The following is a 23,563-nucleotide window of genomic DNA, read 5'->3' as shown; positions in this document are numbered from 1 at the left end:
GGGCTCAAAGAAAGTTCCAGAAAGCTATGAGAACCTTAGATGACATAGAATGCACAATAGTATAGAAAACCACCGGTCAAGGGAACCACAGGTGCTCCTCACCACATTGTGCACAAAGTAAATCTACACAGGCTGACATGTTACACGAAATGCAATGTGATAAAGGTTTTAGGTGATGGCGTAAGACTGTATGCTAATGACATTGGGGCAGAAAACATTTGAACAGGACATAATACAGCAATGGTCATAAAACCTAAGGTGTATAAATGAGGTGCTACCAAACTTTTCTTGTCAAAAGACATTATGAAAAGGGAAAGGGCAAGTCATGGTGTAAAAGATGCTTGCAGTCCTATAGGCAATATCTAACTGTCATCCAAAATATACAAAGTCTTGCCTATCAAGAAAGACAACCCAACAGAAAAGGCCATAGGCAGATGCATGAGCTAATACTTGGTGAAGGTGTCTTGCTGGCCAAAAACCTGTGAAAAACTCTGAACCTCACCAGCCAACAGGGAAATAAAAATTAAATTCATAATACCATACTACCGAATAGCTACCAGATTGACTAAATATGAAGAATTAATACCAAATGCTGTTAACTGGAACGTTCACACATTGTTGAGGAAAGTGAAAATTAGCACATTTGTTGGAAAGCTCTCCAGCACTTTGTTAAAGCTGAACATACACATTCCCCACAACCCAGCTACACAACTTCAAAATGCATGGTTATGTGCACCAAATGCCCTTAGGAGAATAGCTGGGGTGAAGTCCTTCCGAGTAGCATCTAATTGGAAACATCACTAAGTTGGAATAGATAAATGGTGACACAGTCATGTAAGTGAATGTAAGCTGACGAAAATGAACAAATTGTGCTGTACACATGGATGTAACATGAATGAGTCACAACGATAATCCCAAGCTGGAAAAAAAAAAAAACTGACACAAAGGAATACAAATGTCAGGGCTGAGAGATGGTTCAGTCAGTAGAACGGCTGCCATGCAAGAATGAGAACCCGAGTTGGGGTCTCCAGCATCCACATAAAAGCTGAGCACAGCAGCACACATCTGGAACTGGCACTGGGATGCAGAGGCAGGTGGGTCCCTGGAACTCATTAGCTAGACAATCTGAATATGTGAGCTCCAGAGTCAGTTAGGAACCTTGCCTCAAAACATAAGGTGGACAGCAAACCAGGAAGACATGCAGTATCATTCTCTGTCCTCAGTACACATGTGCACATGTCCACATGAGCAATACATATACCACACATGAACACATACAGAGAGGAGGAGAGAGAGGGAAAGAGAAAGAGAAACAGAGATAGAGAGGACAGACAGACAGACAGACAGACAGAAAAACAGACAGAGAGAGACAGAGAAGATAGAAATGTGATGGTTGCATTGGTGAATTCTTACGTAAAAGTTTGCACCAGTCAATCTCTGGTGCTGGAGTCAGATGCGTGGGAGGAGGAGGGAGACTGGTATGGAGGGCACACAGATGTTACTACAACCTTGGTCATGCCCCAGTTCTTCATGTGAATACTGGCTACACTGGTTTCTTCACCATGTGATAATCATTAAGCTATATGACATGTGATTAAATTATTATTTTTTCCTGATTGCAAATAGCCATCTTCCTGTACATTTATTTGGTACACTTGACAAGCTAGCAGTAAGTTTGGTTTCCCAGAAAGGGTATGACCTGCATTCCTGCAGGTTCTAGAAAACTAAGGTCATACCCTTTCTTGCCTATTAGGTATATCACACAAGATGGAGGCTCTGGAGGCTGAGCTGAACTCCGCATGGGGTTTCAGTGCAAAACTGCCACTGGAAATGATGTTATTACGCAGTTTAATTTGAAGGCAGTCAGGAGGCCCTATCCATCTGGTGGGCTTCATTAGACTTCCTCCTGAAAGAAAGGCACAGACGTACAGCATGTTCTGCATCCCAGTAACAACCAAAGATGACTGCTTAGTGATAAATAATAGGATCTTCTCTCTAATGACTCCTCCCAATGCCTCCCAGGAGAGGCCATTAAGAGATCCAAAACTTGGAGAAAAATGCTTACAAAGGATTAAAAATACAAAATAAAAAAGACCCAGAGAGAGAGACAGGCTATTTGGAGTCATTCTGTGAGCACACACAGGGAATTGCTAAAAGGCAAGGATTCAGGATTAGAACTCCAGAGTTCCCACTGGTTAATTATGAGACTCCTGGGAAGTGGCCTGACTGTCCTCTTTCCCCCATTTTAAAAAGGGGAGGGTGAGTGACATTGCTTTACAGAAGTGTAAGGATGAATTAAATTCACACTGATGGCAATGGCCAGCATCTGTAAATGGGGATGGTCAAGGACTCCAGCATGTCAAGGGTGATGGTATGTGAGTGGTGTTGATAACATGTGTATGGGGAAGAGGACACTGATGACTGTGATGGGGAGGGCCATTGTCATGAGGACCACAATAATCAGCAGACTCATCAGTCAACAGTGAGGTGGTCCTCAGGGGAAATTATGGAAGGGAAATTCCAACCAAGTTCTACTGGGAGTGGTCTTCACAGTACCAAGTTAGAGAGAGAGTTGATGCAGTCCTCACAATATACTGAATGGTCTTGTGGTCTGTTATACTCACGTGTGCATGGGGCCTTTTTGCTCCTTCCACTCCTACATAATATAACACCTTCTTGTGCTTCTTGGATACCTCTAACCCAATCTTAACTAAATATATATTTATGAAATTATTTGTTATATATATGCCTTCCCTAATGATCCAGAAGCTTCAGAAAAACACAGACCAACCCTGTCTTAATTCTTAACACATAGTAAATACCTCTTGAATGCATAAGAAAGGGAAGGCTCGTTTGTCTTCTGTGCACACTTGGACCATTTCTGCTCCGGTCAAATGTTCTTACGGCTCATAGTGTATGACACACCTGTCTCCCCGATCCATTTGCTTTTTTGTTGTTGCTGTTGCTTTGCAGTGCTGGGCATCAAACCCAAGCTGGGTAAGGGATAGTTAGTAGATACATCCCCAACCTCATCTTGTATTTACTGAGTACCTCATCTGTACCAGCCCACTCCCACATTTTTAAAGAAAAGAATAAAGCCCTGGCTTCTGCCACTTAGGAACATATAGTCTAATAGCTGGGAAGAAAATGTACCTCTGGATCACGTACAAGAGATATTTTGGGAAAAGGGGGCTCTGGGAGCTCAGAGAAGGGCATGTCAGTGTCTACGTCAAGCGAATGAAGGAGGCTTTAAAAAGGAAGGGGCATCTGAGCCGTATTGTCAGTGAGGAACAGGCCTTTGTCCAGCGGAGAGAAGGAACACCATCTGTGTAATAGGCACATGGGCTAGCTTTGTCTCTAGAAATTCTGGGCTGGCCCAGGTTTTTGACCCAAGATGGAATGACCCAAAACATCAAAAATGGATGTGGAACCCAGTCAGGGAAACGGAAACTGAACATTCTACTGTTCTCAGAAGTCTGATGACTCCTTGTCTCAACAGAACAATGTCACCACAATCTCCTGCTATGCCAGTAATCAGAACTTCCCACCACCCTGTAAAACTTCCCCTTTTGCTTTTTAAAGGTTCCTTTTCCCTCAATGCTTGCCCAGTACACTCCCACTCAACTAATGGCTCACTATGAAGCCCCAAACTTCTTTTCGGCAGGGATATATTCTCTTCTCTTAGGGACAGCATGGCAGTTCACACCCTTTGGCTCTCAGTGTGGCTCTGGTGACCTGGTTTTCTTGGTAAGCCACACAAAACCCAGAACTAATTCTCTATTGTCCAGGTTGCTTGCTGGAAGGTAGCGTGTCTTCAGAGAGGCTAGATGAGGGGAACAAGCAGGATATATATAAATGGTTGCGGACTTACTAGGCTTTGCTAGGAAGTATGGCTACCTCTCTGGAGATGTTAAGAAGCACTGGGGGTCTGAGATGGGAATGCCCATTCAGATTTATACTTCAGGAAGGCTGGAGGCTGTGTGATCGCTGGATTATATGCTTACTCTAAAACAGCGGTTTTCTACCTATGGATAGTGATCATCAGAAAACATACTTCCGATGCTCTTATGAACCCCAACCATAAATTTACAACTGTAATTTTGCTACTGAGTGGTGTCTCTGTTCTTAAGACCTTCAGAAATATGTGTTTTCTAGTGTTTGAGGTCCACAAGTTAGACCCACTGTGCTAAAAGCTACCTTGGAGGTAAGAGTTTCTCTGGCTTGCCTTGTTTGTATAAAGATTATCTCACGCTGAAGCCTGACACAAGCTGTGTGCCTATTATCCTTTCAGGACCTGTGGGATTCCATCACCCTTCCACCCTGTCTCTGGAGTTTCAGAACCAGAACCCCAGATTCCTCGTCCCCTGGCTCCATGCAGAATCAGGTCCCAGCATCACCAAATAACCAGCTCTGGTTGTCTATATCATGATGTGCCTAAGACTTCATGTTATAGCCTCACCCACAATGGATCCCCTTCATCAATTTATACCATGGGCTCATAGATCATTGAAGATTTAAGTAAGCCACAGGAGCAGGGTACTCCCCAGCTGCTTGACTTGAAAGGTTCCAGGAAGTAGAAGTCACATATTGCGTTATGAAATTTGGGACCATTCTCTACTCGGCCAATTAGGACAGAAATGCCAGGGAAGGGCTGGTAGACAGGAAAGCAGGGCTGGTAACCAGTGTGAGCAAGTGTGGCCAGTGGGATTAAGGCTGTGCCATTTCTAGACATTCCCTTCAGAAGCCAATATTCTCAGGATTTTCAGGTGGAGAGGAACCCACCCCATCCCCCATTCCAAATGAGATTGCATACCCTGAAAATTGTAAAGGCCATCTCTACACAATGGAAATCACTAAAAGGCCCCATTCCCAATTCCCCTCTTTTATTTTGTACAACTTTGGATAAGGCACTTAACTTTCCCTGGTCTCGTTTTCCTTATGTGTAAACCAGCTGGAACATTGTGTACCTGTATGGTCATTAGGCTAGCTAATGAATTCATAATCGTGAGCCCATAAAAGTTTGCTAAATCAATAAAATACATTAAAAAATAAATCAGTGTCCTCCATGAAATTGGGATCATAATTATCAGCTTGTGGATTTGTTGTGGATCAGAGGAGACAATGAGTATGAATCATATGCAGTGTCACCATGAAGGCTCCTTCTCCTCCCTCTGTGTCACCTCCTCACGGTATAGCTTAGAGACAGATGGAAGTCCTGAGCTGAACAACATGGCCACGAAATGGGAAAGAACAGTGCTAGAACATGGCAAGAAAATATGGAGCAGGGAGGTGGGTGGGTGATGAGTCTGTGCTCCCAGCTCCACTTATGCCTGAAGTCAGACCCAGCTCTGGGCTTCCCAAATATGGGGATCATTGTGCTCCATTCCTTGCCACAGTTAATTCGATTCTGTCCTATTGGTTGCAATGGGAAAACTCCTGGCTGATCATGAAGCAAAGCAATCAGCAACTCCGCATGGACTGCAGGAATAGTCAGCAGTCTAAGTTCCTGTCACTGTGACAAAATACCTGAGGGAAACCAGTTAAAGGAGAGGGTTCTTTTGGGTTCATGGCTTCTAAAGATTTGGTCCATCTGAATGTGTTAGCTCCACTGTTGTTAGGCCTGTGGCAAAGGAAAAGCACCAGGGGAGAACGCCATGCTAAAAGGAGCTGCTTACCTCATGACAGCCTGGAAGCAGGTGGTGAGGCAGGGGAAGGAAGAGGAAGATGAGACACAGACAAGACAGAATCTTTGAGTCGGACTCTGGCCAGCTTGAACATGGCAAGCATGGCTTGCCCTTCTCCCCCGTGGCCCTCCTCCATCCACTGTCCCCCATCGTCCTCCTTCTCCCTGCCTTGCTAAAATATTAGATTCCTGAAGTCAGCCACCGAGGTCTATTCCCTTCTTTGCCCACTTCCTCCTCCTGAGGCTGACCACCAAGGTCCAGCTCTCAAAGTATTGAAGTCCAGCAATCAAAAGCCCCCTTTGGCTCACCTAACTAACATGCCCAATTAAAATTAAACACCCTATCCCTTGTACCTTTATAAACTGCCATTTTCCTATATGCCAAGTCTGTCTCCCCTCTATCAAGAGGCAGTCCTTTGTCCCACTCCCCTCCGGGACAAATACTCCTCCCCCTCTCTCTTGCCCCTTTGCTCCCTCCTCCTTTGCTCCCTTCTCTTCCCTCTTTCTCTATCTGCAATCTTTGCTCCTTATCCCCGCCCTCTGTATCCCTGTCTTGAGGACCTGAGAATATTCTTTTCCTTTCACTCCTCTGAAACGTCCAGTGATCTACTTTATCTGACCAGACTGTGAGAGTTAATTTTGACAGAACCCCAAACCATCTGGGTAGAGAGAGTCACTGTAAGGAACTGTCTAGGTCAGGGTGGCCAGTGAGCGTGCCTGTGGGAATCATCTTTAACCAATGTATACGAAGACCCAGCTACAAAGTAGGCGACACTGTTCCCTGGTTTGGGGCCCCAGACTGTGTAAGACTAGAGAGAACTAGCTGAGCACAATGCGCATGCATGCATCTCTTTCTGCTCTTGACTGTGATGTGACTAGCTGCCTCAAGTTCCTGTCTTAAGGTCCCACAATGATGGACTACAACCTAGACTTGTAAGCCAAATAAACCTCCCCTAAGGGTTTGTTTGTTTGTTTGTTTGTTTTTGGTTTTTTGTTTTTGTTTTTGTTTTTTGGTGGTAGGGGAGCGGGGATTAGAGTGTTTTATCATAGCAACAGAAATGCAATGGGAACACATGGTTATCTATGATGTCATTAAATCATGAATCCTTCAGTGAATCAATCACTAATTAGGTCAGAGTCTTCATGGTCCAATTCCTCAAAGACCATTAGCTGTCAATCAAGCCTTAAGTGCATGAAACTTCAAGGGGCATTTTAGAGTTCCACCGTAAGACTTAGAACACTGTATTCCTAAGTATACTGCGGTGAGTGACCGAGTGACCAGGAGATGGCAGTCAGTTGATAAATATCATTGGGGTGACAACAGGATGTTTACTTTCAAGTGCTGAACTAGATGCCAGCTTTAGGGAAAGCCCTGAAAGGGTGGCTGTGAGCCCTGTCCTCAGCTCCAGCCTGCTCAAGATTCCACTGAACAGTTTAGTCAAAGGCTTATTAGGCCAGTTTATAAAAAGTTGTGGCTAATCTAAAATAACATGTCAGTAAACCTCCCTGTGACAGAATCAAGACTTCATGAATGACTGACCAGAAATTATGCTGAAGTTCAATGGGAAAGCACATCAAATATGTTCAGGGTGAGGCTGAGGCAGGGAGACACAAGCCTGCAATCTCAGTACAGAGGCTGGGGGCTGAGGCAGGGGGTTCCTGAGTTGGAGGCTGGCCTAGGTTTATAGATTCAAACCTCGTCTCAATCCCCTCTCCAAGCTGACCAGTTACACCAACATAGGCTAATTTACCAATCAGTTTTCTCTTACTACAACACAACAGCATAGGCAGTTAGCAGAGAAACAAGCTATTTTAGGTTACAGTTCTGGGGATATAGTGCAGTATTTCATGGCACCATGGTTGGGGAGTGCTACATTATGGGAAGACCATGTGGTGGGAAAACCTGCTTAGAACATGAGCTAAGATGTAGGGAGAAGGTGAGAGACTGGTGGTATGCCGGCATCTCCTCAGAGGCTACAGCACCTTCTTACAGCAGCATCCTGGAGACCAAACCTCAACAGATCATTTGGAGATATTATCCATACACCCACAAACCATAGCAGTTAGGGAGCGCAGCAACCTTCCAAGAAAATAGCAAGCATCTGAGTTGGCTGCAGGTTAAGCATGATTCCAGAGCAGGACAGGACTGCCAAGAAAGCAAACACAAGCCCTGGCAAGCTCACACACACACAGTGTCCAGGACAGGAAGAAAACCATTCTGTCCCTATCAGAGCACATCTGGAGTACAAAGCACAGGAAGAAGAAATGTCTCCCATAGGGGTGGCTAAAGAAATAGGACATGGCATTTTAGTCAGAAGAGAAGCCAGGGTAGAGAGCTGTTTACCCATATGCACTGCAAGGGCTGACATAAGGCCAAGGAAACACCTTCTTTTGTGTGATTTCAAAGATCAGGGACTGGGGAATGTGTGGAGGTGCAATGGGAGGCAGCTGAGAACGATGAGGTCAGTGTAGCTTCTAACTTCTCCAGGCTGTGAGCGTTGCTGCCCTAAGGGCTCGTGGTTGTCCTCTGCACCCCTTCCACATTGCCATGGCAGAGGGTTGACAGAACTGTACCAGGCCTGAGGGTGTTCCCAAGGTGTAGTAGTCAGTTTCATGTTACTATAACATAATTCCAGAAGCAACTAATGCATAAAGCAAACAGGGTATTCCTCAGCAACAGAATAGGACCATAGTGTGAGGTACTGAGATGAAGAGGTGCTAGGTGGTGTTGGGGAAGCATCAGAAAGGGATACTTCCCTAAACAGAAAAAAAAATGTAGTCTTGGAAGCAAATTCTTTGTTGGGTTTTCCTTACAGATGTTGCCAGCAAAATTCACCTTAGCAATCTGTGTCTGGGTTTAAGTGTCTGCTCTGAGAGCTCAGGTGTGGCTGGCAGCCCTTCCCTCTGCCCTTTACTCTCTGTTGCCCCTCACTTCTGCATCCTCTCATCGGACTCACCCTCTTCTTGCATGCAGTCCATCTGCCTGTCACCTACCTCCAGCCTGTCCCAGGGCAATAGCTGTCCTTTCTCTCTGCTGCCACCATCTGGACGGCTTTGATTTCTTCCAGTGCCATCCTCTGGTGCTCACCTTTCTGGTCGAGGGAGATGTGAGTTCCCTAGTCTAGCTGATCTAAGAAGGGGAGGGTGCGGATCTTACACCGGGACCTTCGGACCTTTGGGTTTAAATGCCCACCCCCCTCCTCCAACAAATAATGATTTAATGCCTGCTGGCCATACAAGATTCTGGTTACTGGAGATAGAATAAGAAAGACAAAGGTTTTGCTCTCATAAAGAGCGTATTCTAGATGGAGGAGGCAGATGATAAACATGATTATCTCAGAGACAGCTTAAGGGCTCGAAGAAAATAAATCAAGGGGAAAAAACCCAATGGGAAACCTAAAGTGGTGGTCAGAGAAGCCTCTTTATAGATGCGACTTAATACACAAGACTTAGAGAGGATAAATCAGTCATATGGATGTCTGGGAGCAAAACTATGTCCCTTGGTGCTTTTTCCCACTGGCTTTCAAAGAGTGATTAAGAAGCCCCGAGAGGCGAAGAGGAGAAGGGGTGGGGGCAGCACAGAGCTCCCGGTAGCACCTGGCCATTATTCTCAACTGGATCCTGATTCTAGCTCCACCTCTTCCTCCTCCCCTTCCCCCAACTCCACCGGATGACTGGTTCCTGAAAATCAACCCTGACCTCTCTCTCACAACCCTTAAAAACCTATTTGTAAACCCTAACCTGCGTGCTGCCGCCCTCAGGCCTCAACAGAGGAGTTGGGCACAGGAGATTTCTCTAAACTTCCGCGATAGTTTGGGACTCTGGTATATGGAGCTTACTGGCAAAAGGCTTCCGGGGGTGGGCGCTTCACTCTTGTCTCATCCTGTCTGAGCCTCGGAAACCTTTTGTGAAGATGGGACATTTTATGCCAACAAAAACTTACCAGCATCTTATGGAATTTTTGTGAGAGCCTAGCTGTATGTGTTCGGAAATAGATGAATTAGAGAAAGAGACGAGATGGACACGGACACACACACACACACACACACACACACACACACACACACACACGCGCCTCTAGGTAGGTAGGCACTTACCACTCCACTCACTGCATGCTCCTGAGTATGCCACGTGGCCTCAGTTTCCCTACACAATGGTAGGGAACTTATTTGCCTGCCAGTATTTAAAGAGGAGAAACCAACAGTTTTCTCAGCAACCCGACTGAAGCAGCACAGATCACGTCCAGAGCTGCAGGGAGAATAGCACGGGACTTACCAAGAAATGCCAGCTTCCTCCTCTTCCCCACTAATGGAAATATCTGGAGGGGCACATAAATCAGACCAGACTGGAGCTGCTTGCTTTCTTGTATGTAATGCACAGTTTCAAGGGATAGTGAAAGGATAATTTTGACTTATGTGATTTAGACTTTCCATATGCCTCCTGAATCTCAGCCTTGGGTAGGATAGGTAGTCACTGCATTCAAATTACTTTGTTCATTTTTATTCTGAATGTCTACCCTGGTGGCTTTTTTTTTCTCATCTCACAGGTGGCCATTGATTTCTTGGTCTTTTCACTTCTTCCTTCCTTCCTTCCTTCCTTCCTTCTTTCTTTCCTTTTATTTTCTGATTCCTCCTTTATTGAGGAAAAGTAAGATAGAATAGGCTACCTATGCACACTTACATAAAGACACTATTTTCATACACACAAACTCACACAAACCACATACTCATAAACACACACCCTGTACTCCTTTCTCTGCCTATGGATTTAGCAGGAACATCAGCTCAGAGCTGCACAGAGCCCATCTACAAGACCCTTCACTGAATTCTCATTCATGGGAGGAGTATGACTGTCATTAAAAACATGGAGCAGGGCTGAGAGGTGGCTTAACTGTTAAGAGCACTGGTTGCTCTTTCAAAGGACCTGGGTTTTGTTTCCAGCAACCATGTTAGCTCACAGTTGTCTGTAACTACAGTTCCTGAAAAAAAAAAAAATCAAATGCCCTCTTCTGGCCATTGCAGGCACTGCATGCACATGGTACATATATGCAGGCAAAACACTCAAACACAAAGTTTTTTTTTTTAAGCAATTAAAAAAAGAAAACAGCACTTTCTAATTCAGTGGTTCTCGACCTTCCTGAAGCCATGACTGTTTAATATAATTCTTCATGTTATTGTGATCCCAATCATAAAGCTATCTTTGTTGCTACTTCATAACTGAAGTTTTGCTACTGTTATGAATCAAAATGTAAATCTGTGTTTTCTGGTGGTTTTAGGCAACCCCTGTGAAAGGGTCATTTGGCCCTAAAGGGGTTGTAACCCACAGGTTGATAAACACTGCTCTAATTGTTCTTCCAAATCTATTTCTCCTTTATCTTTAAATACACACACACACACACACACACACACACACACACACACACACACCTCACTCTCCTCAACACTATGTGCTCCATGGGCTACATGGGGCTTAAATGTAAAAGCAAGTTGGCTACAGTGATCCTTGGAGAGAGATGCCCAATAAAACAACCAGAAGCCAGGTAAACTCAATCGTGTTGGCTAGCATTCAATAGAAAGACACATGTGTAAAATGGATGAAATTAATGTTAGCAACATATGTTCTTTGACCTAACATATATAATGTCCATTTCAATATGGGGTCCATTTGAAAATTGTTAATAAGAGCCATGCTTTTTTTCCCACATGAATCCTTCAATAACATTCCAGCCCATCTCATTTCAGACTACCATACTTAAAGTATGCAATGATCTTGCTGTAGTAGCAGCTACCTGTTGGATAGCAGAGTCCAAGAAGAGGGAAGAGCAACAAGGCAGAAGGAGCCTGGGTTCCTGCCTGACACTGTGAAGCCGAGAGCTCTGTCACGTCTGGCTTTCTATTTATCTCAGCTGAAACAGTTCGCTTGGGGTCTCTTAGCCTGGCTTATGTCTGTTCTGTAAAGAATATAAATGATGAATGTGGCAGTGAAAACTTCCCGGGCACCTGTATGTCATTCTAGCCTGTGCTTCCGATTAAAAGAGGCAGCTGTGATGGACTTACCTGGGCTTGAGAAAGCACCAGGTTGTAAACTTTGAAAAACTTAAATTAGATATGCCTTGTTTTATATGGTTTGATGTTCCCCACTGCCTGAAACTCAAAGCCATAAGCAACCTTTGTAATCCTCAAACATTGGACTTGAGGCAGCTTTTGAATTTTGTTTTCCCTTCTGAGTTTTTCAGACAGGATCTCACTATGTATGGTGAAGTTGTCTTCAAACTCATGATCCTCCTGCCTCAGCTTTCTGATGGGTGAGATGTTAGCATGTGCCTGATATGTTTTGGTTTTTATTATCAGTTTGAATTAAACGTCTATTAAAAGGCGACAAGAATTTAAAATCACATGATAAAAGGGAAGGAAAAACACGTGAACAGGAGAGAAAGAGGAACGCTCTTTAGAAAAAGCAAACCACAACAAAGGAAACAGTTTATTTAGGAATCTCTTTCCCAGCTTCGGTTTCTCAGCTCCTACATATGTTATGCTCAAACACAAGCATTTGCAAGCCTAGTTATAAAACAACAGCATATAGATAAAACGATCTATCAAGTTAAGTTTTGTCCCCCATCCAGTCTGTTCCTGCCTTCTCATGAAGGGAATCTGTTAAGGACTAACAAGGTCCTTCATGTTCTAAACTGAACCTCTACTCAAGGGGAACAACAATGCTGACGTCTATTTTAAAAGGAAGACAGAAGGAGGAACTGCAGGAAGACTCCATGGCTTCCTTACTCTGTGTCCCATGGTGTGATTACCATAACTTGTTGATGCAGTTCCCCAAGGCTGAGGCTAGCCCAGTAAACGGCTTCTACTCCCCAGTCAGTTTAAGAGTTGACACAGAGGAGTAGGGAAGAGCAGAGACCGGAGGGGCACAGACACAAGAATGGGCCCTGTCTTGTAGCGTTTCAACTGTGAGGAGCCTCTCTGATGCTTGGTCTCATCTACAACACAGGAATAGAATAAACTGCCTTGCAAGACTGTGAGGAATAAGGGAGCTGAGTGGGAAGAATTTAGCACAGTGTCTTCTCTGTTGTTATGATAAGTATTGTTTTAACTTCCAAATGAATCCTCTCATAACATGTATATATGTGTATTTATATGTGTGCACACACATACATACTGTACCCACTGTGTCCTGACCTCTTTGACTCTTATTATTTGGGGGTTGTCCTCCCCCCAAATGCCCTCACTTTACAGACAGGGAAACTGTAGTTCAGAGACACGTCATAGATTGCCTGCGGTCACACAGCGACTATGAAGACAAGCAGAAATCCCAAACTAACTCATGCATCATGAAATCTCATACTTTTCTAGTAGGCTGAGGTCCTTACTCACACTGGCAGTGTGTGTCCCCAAATGAGACAAAGAAGAAAAAGCAAAGCTGCTTTGGAGGTCTCCAAACCTCTGAGTGTAGAACAAATCCCCCAATTATGCCTGCAGTTGGGCTAGCTTTTGAAATCTCTTGAACATTCTTTTCCCATCAAGTTCCTTGAAATTTCCCTTTAAAGAGCATCTAGAAAAAGACACTCTCGTCAGCCTGACTTTATTTTCCCAATAAACAGACCTTGCTCAGACAAAAGAGCCTCTTTGATTTTCAATCAATTCGTGAACATTTCAGCTGATTTCCTGCTATTTGGCTTGAAATTGTGATCTGGGAAAGCCTGGCTCTGTAAACTGTCACCCTAGAAGAGAAGCCCCTGGAGTATCCTCAACTTGTTATTTTTAATCACTGTAATCGCCTTTCAAAGGAGGCTCTGGTCAGAAACAGAGCGGGCCTTTCAGAGCTTTCTAAAGCACAATTATGGCAGTGGGGTGGGGGGCGGCTAGAGGAAGAGGGAGGGAGGGTAGGGAGCAGGGGTGGGAGAGAAAAGGAAGTCAGAATGGCACTAGCTAGTTGGAGAAGGCTGAATGACTGCCCCTAACGCACCCAGGCTGTGGGGAAGAAGCCCCATGATTCAGTTTGTTAAAATAGGGACCTTTTTATTCAAGTCTAGAATAGCCAAAGGCAATGGGGTGGGGGGCTATGGGGCACAGATGCTATTGGATGACAGACTGAAATAAAGGGCAAAGACTGGAGAGAGGAAAAGGAGTCATTCATTCTAAGGATGGTGATGGGTAATGGATGCTGACTTGGGGGAGGGGGATTAAAAAGCAAGCAGAACACCAGGGGATGTTAACATCTATAAACCTAAGTCAAGGTACCTAGGAGAACACAGTAAATTTACTTTTAATGTGATATTGTAAGGAACTATAATCTAATGGGAAATGTCACAAATTAAACTAGTGTCTTTTCTTTGTAACCCTGAACCTGATGTGTTAATTACAGAACACCTACCTGGGACACTTTTGCATGCTTCTCCCAGAGTCTTTATTTCAAGATATCCTGGCCATTGGAGGGAGAAAACATGGTATCCCCACCTACAACCTGAGCAGGTATCACCGTATTCCAAAACTTATGGGTATGGGCTAGAGAGTCCAGGGTCCTCCCCTCGTCTGTTCTCAGGTCATCCTTGCTAGGCCTTGGCCTTACCTAAAAGCTCTGGACATGTGACTGTAGAATGTGCCTCCCTCCCAGCACTGAAGTGTGTGCTCAGCCAAACAGAACTGGTATGAGAGAGGATTCCAGGATGCTCCTACTTAGCCAAAATCAACACACACACACACACACACACACACACACACACACACACACACACACACACAGAGAGAGAGAGAGAGAGAGAGAGAGAGAGAGAGAGAGAGAGAGAGAGACAGAGACAGAGACAGAGAGACAGAGACAGAGAGACAGAGATACCACCCTCTTCTTGGGTTTTAATTAAGAATAGTCATAGACAAGGCCTCTAGTATGGAGAAATCACCTTTCATTCATTCATTAAATAAATTCATGAGGAACCAGAAAAGGGCAGCCATTTGTTCTCTGGTTGTTGGACTGGAGGAATGTTGACAAACTTTTTAACCAGAGGAGAGCACACATAGAATGCAATTAGACAAGACAAAATCCCCTCATTTTTAAGTAAATAAAGAAAAGTCACCCTAACAAAACTAATGAATATTTGGGGACCTGCTCTTACATACCTTTGTATGAGTACATGGCTTTTTTTCCCCAGGCTTGGCTCAGGGAAATCAAATGGCTTGCACAAAGTCACACAGCTACTAAACCCAGGTCCCTTCATTCACAGTCATCTCTTTTCCTCTGCTTTCCCAGTTAACTCTTGAACTGTGTGCAGGAGGCCCAGATGGTTTATTGCCTTTTGGTCTGATCTTCCCCAGGTTAGGGAAGTACCAGTTTGTCCTGCACATCTTTCTTCCTGGAGAAAGAACCCTGTGGACTCCCCAGGGAACAAAACAGATCCTGGCCAAGGTCTGAGGAATTCGGTGCCCGGAGCCTGAGTGGGTAGTTTGGAGTGGAGAATTACAACTCCACCAAACTGACCAGGAAAACAAAAGCAGCTTTCTGGGAAGTGCAGTCCCTGGTTCTAGTACTGCTGACACTGCCCCAAACTTTCTCCCAGTGCTCCCAACCATTTCCTCTCAAAACTCCCTGGGGGAACCAGGAAGGCAGCAGCTGGAAGCCCAGTTGTTCTGCCAAGGTCTCCAGTGATCTGCTCTTCCCCATCAGGCACCATATGGACGTATGGCTCTGGTGGAGACCCTAGGTAAAATATAGTAAGTTTCCCCAGTGTCCTGCCTGGGGACAGCCAGCTAATACTTATTAAAAAAGGAAAAAAGATATCTGGGAGCCTACAGACTACTGAGCAGAGAGGTGGTGGAGTGTGAGGGTGGAGGTGGGTGACTTGGAGTCTTCAGGTGGGTGTGGGCCTAGCTGTTGGTCATGCCAGAAGTTGCCCACCTGCTTGTATAGCCTTTCGCTCTGCTCTGAGCCCTATTCTCCACTGAGCTGCATAAAGTTGGGCATCCACAGGGCACACATCGTCTAGGCCGACAAAATCAGAGTTGTGTTCGAGGAGTCTTGGGAGCCCTGGGTCTCTTTTCTGTCACCACATTCCATCTTCTATTGAGAGACTACCCGTTTTTTTGTTTGTTTGTTTTTTGTTTGGTTGATTTTTATTTGTTTTTGTTTTTTCCCCTGAGGACCCTATTGCCATTGAAACCTGTCCTGGATATCCAATGGTCTCTCAGTCTCCTGGGACGTAAGAGAGTAATTCGGGGATCTTTCCGTGGACCCTTCAGGTTCCTCCTCCCCTGGGACTGGTTAGGGACCCATCCAGGAAGTGAGAGTCCTACTTGATCTAGAAGCTGGTCTCTTTCCATCAAGGATGGAAGCCACTGGGAGAGCCCTACCTGGGACCCACCTGAGAGTACCCTCTTCCCCAGAGAGTGATAAGGAGAAGTGTGTACTCCACTATACCCAACAGCTGGAGCGAAGTCAGCTCCCTCCCAGCCAGGCTGGTGTGATCTGTGGCTCTGCTGTACTCCCTTCCGCTCTCGGGAACCCTGCGTTGGAGCCCGGGCTGTCTCTCCTGCCTGCAGCCTCCCCGACGGCCCCCTCCTCCCCTGACGCTGTCTTGGTGGGGACAGAGCTGGAAGCTAAGGGGTTCAGAGCAGCCAGGTCACGGCCCCCGGGCTGGGGTGTGCAGACATGGCACACCCGGGGGCTGCGTTCTCGGCTCCAGCCTTGCTCGGTTCACTGCCCTAGGGGCTTCTAGATCTCTAGTCCCCCAACGCCACACCACTTACCTCGGTAGCTGCTCCCTGGCTTATAGAAGTCAGGGTCGCCTTCCACACGTAGGCTGAACTCCGTGTATCCCTCACGCCGTGTGCCCTGGGCGCGCAAGATGCGGCTGCAGTAGCCCTCCGACTTGGCCACTTTGTCCAGGGTCTCATCTGAGAAAGCTAGCGCTGCGGCCAGGGGCAGCGCGAGGGCCAGCAGCGTCGGACCCCGGCTAAGCCTCAGGGGCGCGGGAGACAGCCTCATCCTCTAGGGCCCCCCAACTTTATGCTGCTGTTACAGACCCCTGTCAGAACACTCCTGCTCCAAGTGACGGGAGCTGCAGAGACGAAACCTGGAGGAACCCGGGTGGCGCTGGTGGTGGGGAGACCGAGCCCGCCTCGCTTTGGCGGCTGCGGAGCTGCGCTGCTCTGAGCGGAGCCGAGCAGCGGAGCTGAGGGGCGGGCGGTGGCGAAGGAGCGCGAAGAGGGAGGGCTGATTTGCGCCCGGATCCCCCAGCGCAGTGCTGTTTTGTTTCGGAGCTGGCGATTAGCGGGAGCTCTGGTGTTTGTTTTGTGAAGCTGGATTCCCAGGGTCTGGTGGGAGAGAGCTGGGATACGCAGACACGTGCTGGCTCAATCTACCCTGCCACCAACGAGGCTGTTTCCTCAGCATCCAGCTACACCCTGGGTCCTGTGGACCACAGTGCTCTGAGGAGGGAAAGCCTGCCAACTAACTTTTGTTGCAAACCTACTCAGTGCCAGGTTGCGCTGCTGCAAGGTTTCCCCGCGGCGGCATCAGTCTACCACGTGCACTAGCGCCACACACCGTAATCATTTATTTATAGACAAGCAGATCGCCGCAGGCCACCTTTGCTGTCCTGGCCCGCTGCCTCCGTTGCTCTTCCCAGGCCACCATATAACATGTCGCGCTAGAGGACCAACAAGGAGCCCAGAGACTTAGGCCATGGGAGCAGCTGGCACAATGCATGGCCATACTTTTGGAGGTCTATTTTTAAAAAATGTTTACTTTAAAAACAGAAAGGGGGAAAGTTACTATTGAAGAAAATATTTTGCCACATATTAGTTTATTCAGCAGTGTATCTAAGCAATCACAAACTGCGAGGTCTTAAGAAGGAAGGTGCTTACAAAAACCAGTGTCTATTGCTTAGGAACCTGGCCCCTTTCAAAGGTTCAAAGAAGGGCCTGTGTTTTCTTAGCTTAGATATTTAATTCAAGCTCTTAGCCTCCAGGGACAGGTTTTTGGGAGAGGCCATAAGCAGGAATCTCTCCCAGTGTTTCCCTGCCTCAACCTTGTCACTTACCCATTGTGAACAACCTTTCAAAGCGTGTTCCCTGCCCAGGAAGCACCGGGCAGGAGAGTGTGGGAGTTATTAAGCCAGAGCTGTGTATGCTGAAATTCGACGGAATTTCTCATGTAGAATACTTTGCCTCAGGAGACACTCTACTTGAAGATACCTGAATCCCATTGCTGCACACAAGCATCCCTCCCCCAATGCTCTGAAAGGCTCCTTTATTCGCCGCTCCTTCCCAGGGCCTTGAATACGTTTCAAGTGCCCGCATCTAACAAGCAGTTTCATCCACTTTCCAGAATAGCCTTTTCTCTTCCACTTGGATTATGAACAGCCCAATAGAGGCATCAACACTGGAAATTCCATTCCTCACTCCTCCACCAACCACTGCTTCCTTAGCTTTGTGGTGGGACTTCTACTATCGCTGTCAAATGGATGCTATCTTTCAGAAGTCTCTGGGGAATAAGCCTTGTGGAAGTCCTTGTATACTTCTCAGCCTTAGGAGAAAGCATGAGGACTGGACCTCAGCCCCTGAGCCAACTGACCAGCTCTCTTTTATGTGCATATTCAGATCTGGACTGTATCCTGAGTGAGCCTGCTCTAGACTGACACCATGTTTGGGTTCCCATTCCCCCAGCAGGCTTTGTTGCACGCATCTGAAACTAGGCTCTATGCCTAGCACTAGAAGACAGGACAAAAATTCATCCATTCATTCAACAATCCACCCATCCACCATTCATTGAATACATCCATCTATCCAATCACCCATCACCCATTGAGTATAGCCATCCATCTGTGTTGAGTGGATAAAGACCTCTACTTTCTACTTCACAAGTTCAATTGGCAATCATATCATGTCTTCCCTTCCAAACACCTTGGGTAGAGACTTGCTCCTCCACATATATCCATTCATCCGTCCATCATCCATCTATCCATCCATCTGTCCATCTCCAGTGTCGTAAAGGCTCTCCAAAGGTTCAGCACTAGGTCACAAGACTTGCACTTGTGGATCCTATAGTCTCATGGTAAGAGCAAATATTAATTGTATTTGAGCTATGGTAGTGATACATGCTGTATGGACCAGGAGAACATACCAGACATTATCTCAGAGGGTAGAAAACTATAAGAGATGAATAAAATGCAGTCTTTCTCTTCCTGGAGTAGACTGACCAAATATGTACTCTTGAAAATCTTTAGGTTTTCATCAATGTATTGAAATTTAAATTGGAGGTGGGAGGACACAGAACAGGCAGGGATGTACTATTTAATTTCTTATTGGCTACTGACAAGAAAACCGTGGGAGGTGGTGAACTTATCCAACCTCCTGTCCCCATTCCTCATGGTCATTTTTGAGCTTACAAAAAATAATGTTAATGTAATGTATTATGCTAATGAAGGAGAGAGCTAGGTCTCAAAATCAACATTGCCAACACCAAAATGGGGTACTCGCCGTTGCCCAGTGTTGGCCCCATCATCTGGCCTCCAGCAGCAGGTTCCACCAAGTCTCCCAAGCTCCTATCCCAGGCCACCAGCTAGGTTTTCCTAGTCTGCATGGCTGTTACCTTCTCTCCTTCATGCATGCAATTCATCGCTCTGTCATCAGCCCCATGCTCCAAGTTCCTTAGGTATAATCTGTCCAACTCTTGTCCCCTGCTCTACTTTTCCTCCTGCTCCAGACATCATATTCTCTCAGCATCCTAACTGGTCTACCTGTCTGTCCTCTTATCTGTCCTCATGGAGTCCCAAGAGAGCTTTTTGCAAACGCAAAACAGATTTGAATGTAGACCCTGGGGTTACAAGCCTTCTGCCTTTCCCTCGGCTTCCAGGCTCTTAGATTAAAGCTGGATCTTTCACGTGGCCTCCCAGACCCTTCCTGTTCCATCTCTCTTCTTGGCCCCAGTCCCATGGCTTCTCATTTCGGGGAACTTCTTTCTTCTCTTTCCTCATGGCCTGGGATCCTGCAGCTTTCTTTAGTCTCTCTACATACCTCTGAGGAACCCTTCATGATTTTGTATAGTTAACCTTCCCCCAACTCTTTCTTGGATTTCAGCATCTTTTCTTTTAATAGTCTGCAGAATTATTCTTACCTATTCACTCGTATGTTTAGTTTTTAAATTTTATATTTGTTAAGTATCTTTCCTTCGCATTAAATTCAAAATTCTAAATGTGGCTTCCGGTTGTTGTGACCTTCCCCTACATCCAAGTGTTTGGCTCATAGGAGGGATCTATGAATCTTTATTCTATATATGAAAAGTCTCCAGCAAATATGCTCAAATCAGCTCAAGTATTTCAAGTAAGCCTTCAAGGTTATCTACCATCTGGCTCCACTCTAACCACTGGACATGAGAAGATGCTCTGCTTAGACACTGTGATTTACATCTAAGAATTACACAATACACAGTGGTCACAGGAGTGGGGATTGTGATCACTTGATAAAGTGCTTGCTTGGTAGAGGTGAAACTTTGGGTTTGATTACCAGCATGGCGGTAAACTACATCAAAACCCAACCAGATATCTCGATGTGTATCAATAATTCAGGCACTCAGGAGGAAGAACCGGAGGGTCAAAGTTCAAGGTAGTCATTCTCCTGTTGTCTAATCTGCTCCATGCACTGAGACCCTTTAGTCTCTCCTCTGGACTTCAGTATTTTTTCTGCTAAGTCCACTCAATTGTCATGTATTGTTCCGTTGTCTCAATCTCATCTACTAGCAATGAATCTAGTTGATTTCTGTTTAATTTCCTGTTCAGATGTTTTGTTTTGTTGTAAAATACACTGGACTTCAAGAAATATCTTTTCAGTCTTGTAGCCTAAAGCAGAGCTGATGTTGGTTGCTAGGGTGTTGCTAGGGAAAGTCACTTAGCCAGGGCAGATAATTAACTTTTTCAGTGTGTGTGGGTAGGTTGCTGAAGAGCCGGGGCTCCACTTCTCCAAGAAAAAAAAAAAGTCCTTTGATTGGTAAAAGCTAGATCAGCCACTTGGTGTGTTTCGTTTCATTTTCTTTCTTTTCTTTCCTCTTTCTTTTTTCTTAAAACAAGAAGGAAGAGGTAATTTTCTAGATTAATGTTCTATACTTTTGATCCTTAAAACATGAGCATGAGATGTTTGCTTCAGATGCAGAATCCAGAACCTTATCAAAGACTCACCAAATACGCACTTCGAACAAACTCATGCAAAGTTTAAAGGACAACCCTCAAGGAGCAAGTCCAGAGAAGCACACAGTGCCTGCCCGCCTGCGTCACCCATGGGGGAGCCGATCAAAGCTGAGCAAATGACCTCCCTAAACTACTTATGAGAAAACTAGCAGCAGCAGCAGCAGCAAGTACTACATCGTGCCTACCTCCCAGAATTCTGAAAAACAAATCTAAAATGGAGACAATAATTTCTCAATTTTAAACTAAGTCACTGAAAGAAACTAGTTATCATTGTTACTATTTATTTATTTAAAAGACCCCAGTAATGTTATTTCTTTGTGTCTTTAACTCATAGAATTCAATCTGAAGTTCTATGTGAAGGGATTTCTAGAAAAAGCAAGCAGATAGACATTGAAGGTAAGTGAATAATGTGTTACTGGTGACGTCTCAAAGCAAAGTTCAGAGCTGGCAACGCTCAGAAGCTGCCTTTGAGTGAGCTACCTGGTTATGAGGTGAAGCAATAAACGATTACATTTTTTTGTTGTTTTTAAAAAAGACACTATAAGCAAAGATTTCAATTAATGTAGAAGCCGTTGCTTTGGAATGCCTTCTAGGCACTGACTACAGTCTGTATAGGAGCATTACGCTGTGAATTCTGACCCTGGCTGTGTCTGGCCCACAGCTTTACCTAAGGTACAAACTCCTCCAGATGGTTTCAGATTCCATCTAATCTTGCATTCTCTCTGCTGTATCCTCTGTTTCCATTGCCAGGTCCAGACCAGCATTCTAGAGTGTTATTCAGAAGCCTCTCTTACTTTAAAACACACAGCACTTACCTGATACCCACTCAGCCTAGCTCCATCTTAAAGAATACCACACCCCCTGTAGCCGGAGAAGACTCTGCCACTGTTCTCTGGATTGCTGTCCCTCCACACTTGTGTTACAGACCTGGACACTAGATAGTCTGAGCTGAGGAGTCCGTCATTGCTCTGTGTGGTAAACCCTGGCCTCTCTCCAGTCTACAGTCCTCTCCCACAGAGACACCCTTGGCTTCGAGCACCTCAAGTTCTCAACAGCCCTCTGTCATTCCACTTCCAACTCCTCCATCTCACCAGCCAGTGTTTGGACCATTCATGTCACTGGAGCCTATGACACCGTGGTCCTTTCTGATTTGCCTGGCTCATCTTGCCAGCTCCTTCCCTTCCCAGCCCAGATATCTTCCTTAAATAGTTTAACGGAGTCTTCGTCAACATTCTTGATTATCTCTCCCTTTTGATTTCTGTGCCTCTCGTCAAACTAATATCCAACCCAAGATCACAGAGGACTGTCCCAGACTTCTGTGCTCTGCTGCACACAATCTGATAACACACCTGCTGTTCCACTCTGTGCTCCCAAATGCTATCTTCACAACAGTTATTAAAGTCACTCCTAATCAGTTTCCTCTCTCACCTCAGTGCTTTATCTCTCTCCCTTCTAATTCCTTTCATTTAGTCAAGAACCACACGTGCTATTCTTGTTCTTCTTGTGGTGATTTGCCCTCTTATTTCACCCTCCAATTACAGGTCCAATTACAGGTCATTGGGCATGAACTGCCTCCAGACTCCACATCTCTTGTTTCCTCTGCCTCCTTTTTGCTCTCTTCCTCCTTTGTAATGTAGATCTAACTAGTGTTCTCTTTTTTGTCTTGTGTTTCTGTTTCTCTTTCTGTCCATATCCTTGGGTTGCAGGAACAAGGTCATCCCTCCTGTCCTGGGAGGTGAACTGCATGATTATATGACACTTAGTGGGAGACTGCACCTGTTACTGATATTCTCTCTCTCTCTCTCTCTCTCTCTCTCTCTCTCTCTCTCTCTCTCTCTCTTTCTCTCTCTCTCTCCTCCCTCCACAACAACCCTCCCCACCCCCTTCCCTCAGTTTCTAGAATGAGCACACATTGCTGTATTGAAACCACTTCAATTGAGGCCATCGAAGGCTCTTTAAATTGCCATCAGAGTTGTCTGGATTAAAACAGACAAAAGCCCTATCAATTGCAAGGCAAAATAGAAACTCACTCCTGAGAGTAGTTTGAGTTTCAAAGTGTAGATATGGTCCCAGTCTACAACCTTCACAGGATCCCCTCTTGTAGTTTACGGGAACACCTTGTATCAGGGTGCTATAAAGCCTGGTGTATCTGTGGTCAGCATCCAAAAGTGAGCCTTTGTCATACAGCCACACACAGAACCAAGTTACAGGATTCATACACCTTCCTGAGTGTCTACCGTTGGTAATCTAGCAGCCTGACTCAGGGTCAACCTTCTTGAAGTTCTGGAAATTTCATGGCCTGGACCACATGACCACAGCACATTACTGCCACCTGGTGGCCATGATGTGACTGTGCAACAGTATTAAATAAGGGCTTGATCCTGAGCTTGCCTCCTTGGAGGTATCTTAGACTATACTGTGCTTTGAGGATACTCAGAGTTTCCTGCTGTCTTAAGAAAGAACAGTGTGCTTACATGAAGTAGGTTCTTGGTGAATTTTGTAAATTTCAAGCTTTTCATTCAGGAAACATATTAATTAATTAGAAGACAAGGCTAAGAAAAATGAGCTCATTCTTGTCTTCAAAACACTGCAGAGAAAAAGCAGACAATTGGTAAATTCACATTTCATATGAAGAGTCATATGTGATAAATATGTGTTAATATGCATTTAAAGGAGAATGGTCACTTCTGCCCAAATAA

At 45.3% G+C, this 23,563-nt stretch overlaps 1 protein-coding gene across 1 annotated transcript in view; it reads right to left on the bottom strand.

Moving 5' to 3' along the window:
- Spon1 (spondin 1) overlaps positions 1 to 17,050 on the bottom strand; it is a 266,493-nt gene extending 249,443 nt beyond the window's left edge. Inside the window, exon 1 of the mRNA XM_034509559.2 lies at positions 16,429 to 17,050. Coding sequence (XP_034365450.1) covers positions 16,429 to 16,666 — 238 coding nt within the window. The 5' untranslated portion in view covers positions 16,667 to 17,050. The remainder of the gene's footprint in view (positions 1 to 16,428) is intronic.
- Between the last annotated feature and the right edge of the window lie 6,513 nt (positions 17,051 to 23,563).

Source organism: Arvicanthis niloticus, chromosome 1 (genome assembly GCF_011762505.2).
Source record: "Arvicanthis niloticus isolate mArvNil1 chromosome 1, mArvNil1.pat.X, whole genome shotgun sequence".
Taxonomy (NCBI): Eukaryota; Metazoa; Chordata; class Mammalia; order Rodentia; family Muridae; genus Arvicanthis; species Arvicanthis niloticus.
The sequence above is the reverse complement of the archived record's forward strand: the minus strand, read 5'-3'. Positions and strand labels throughout refer to the sequence as shown.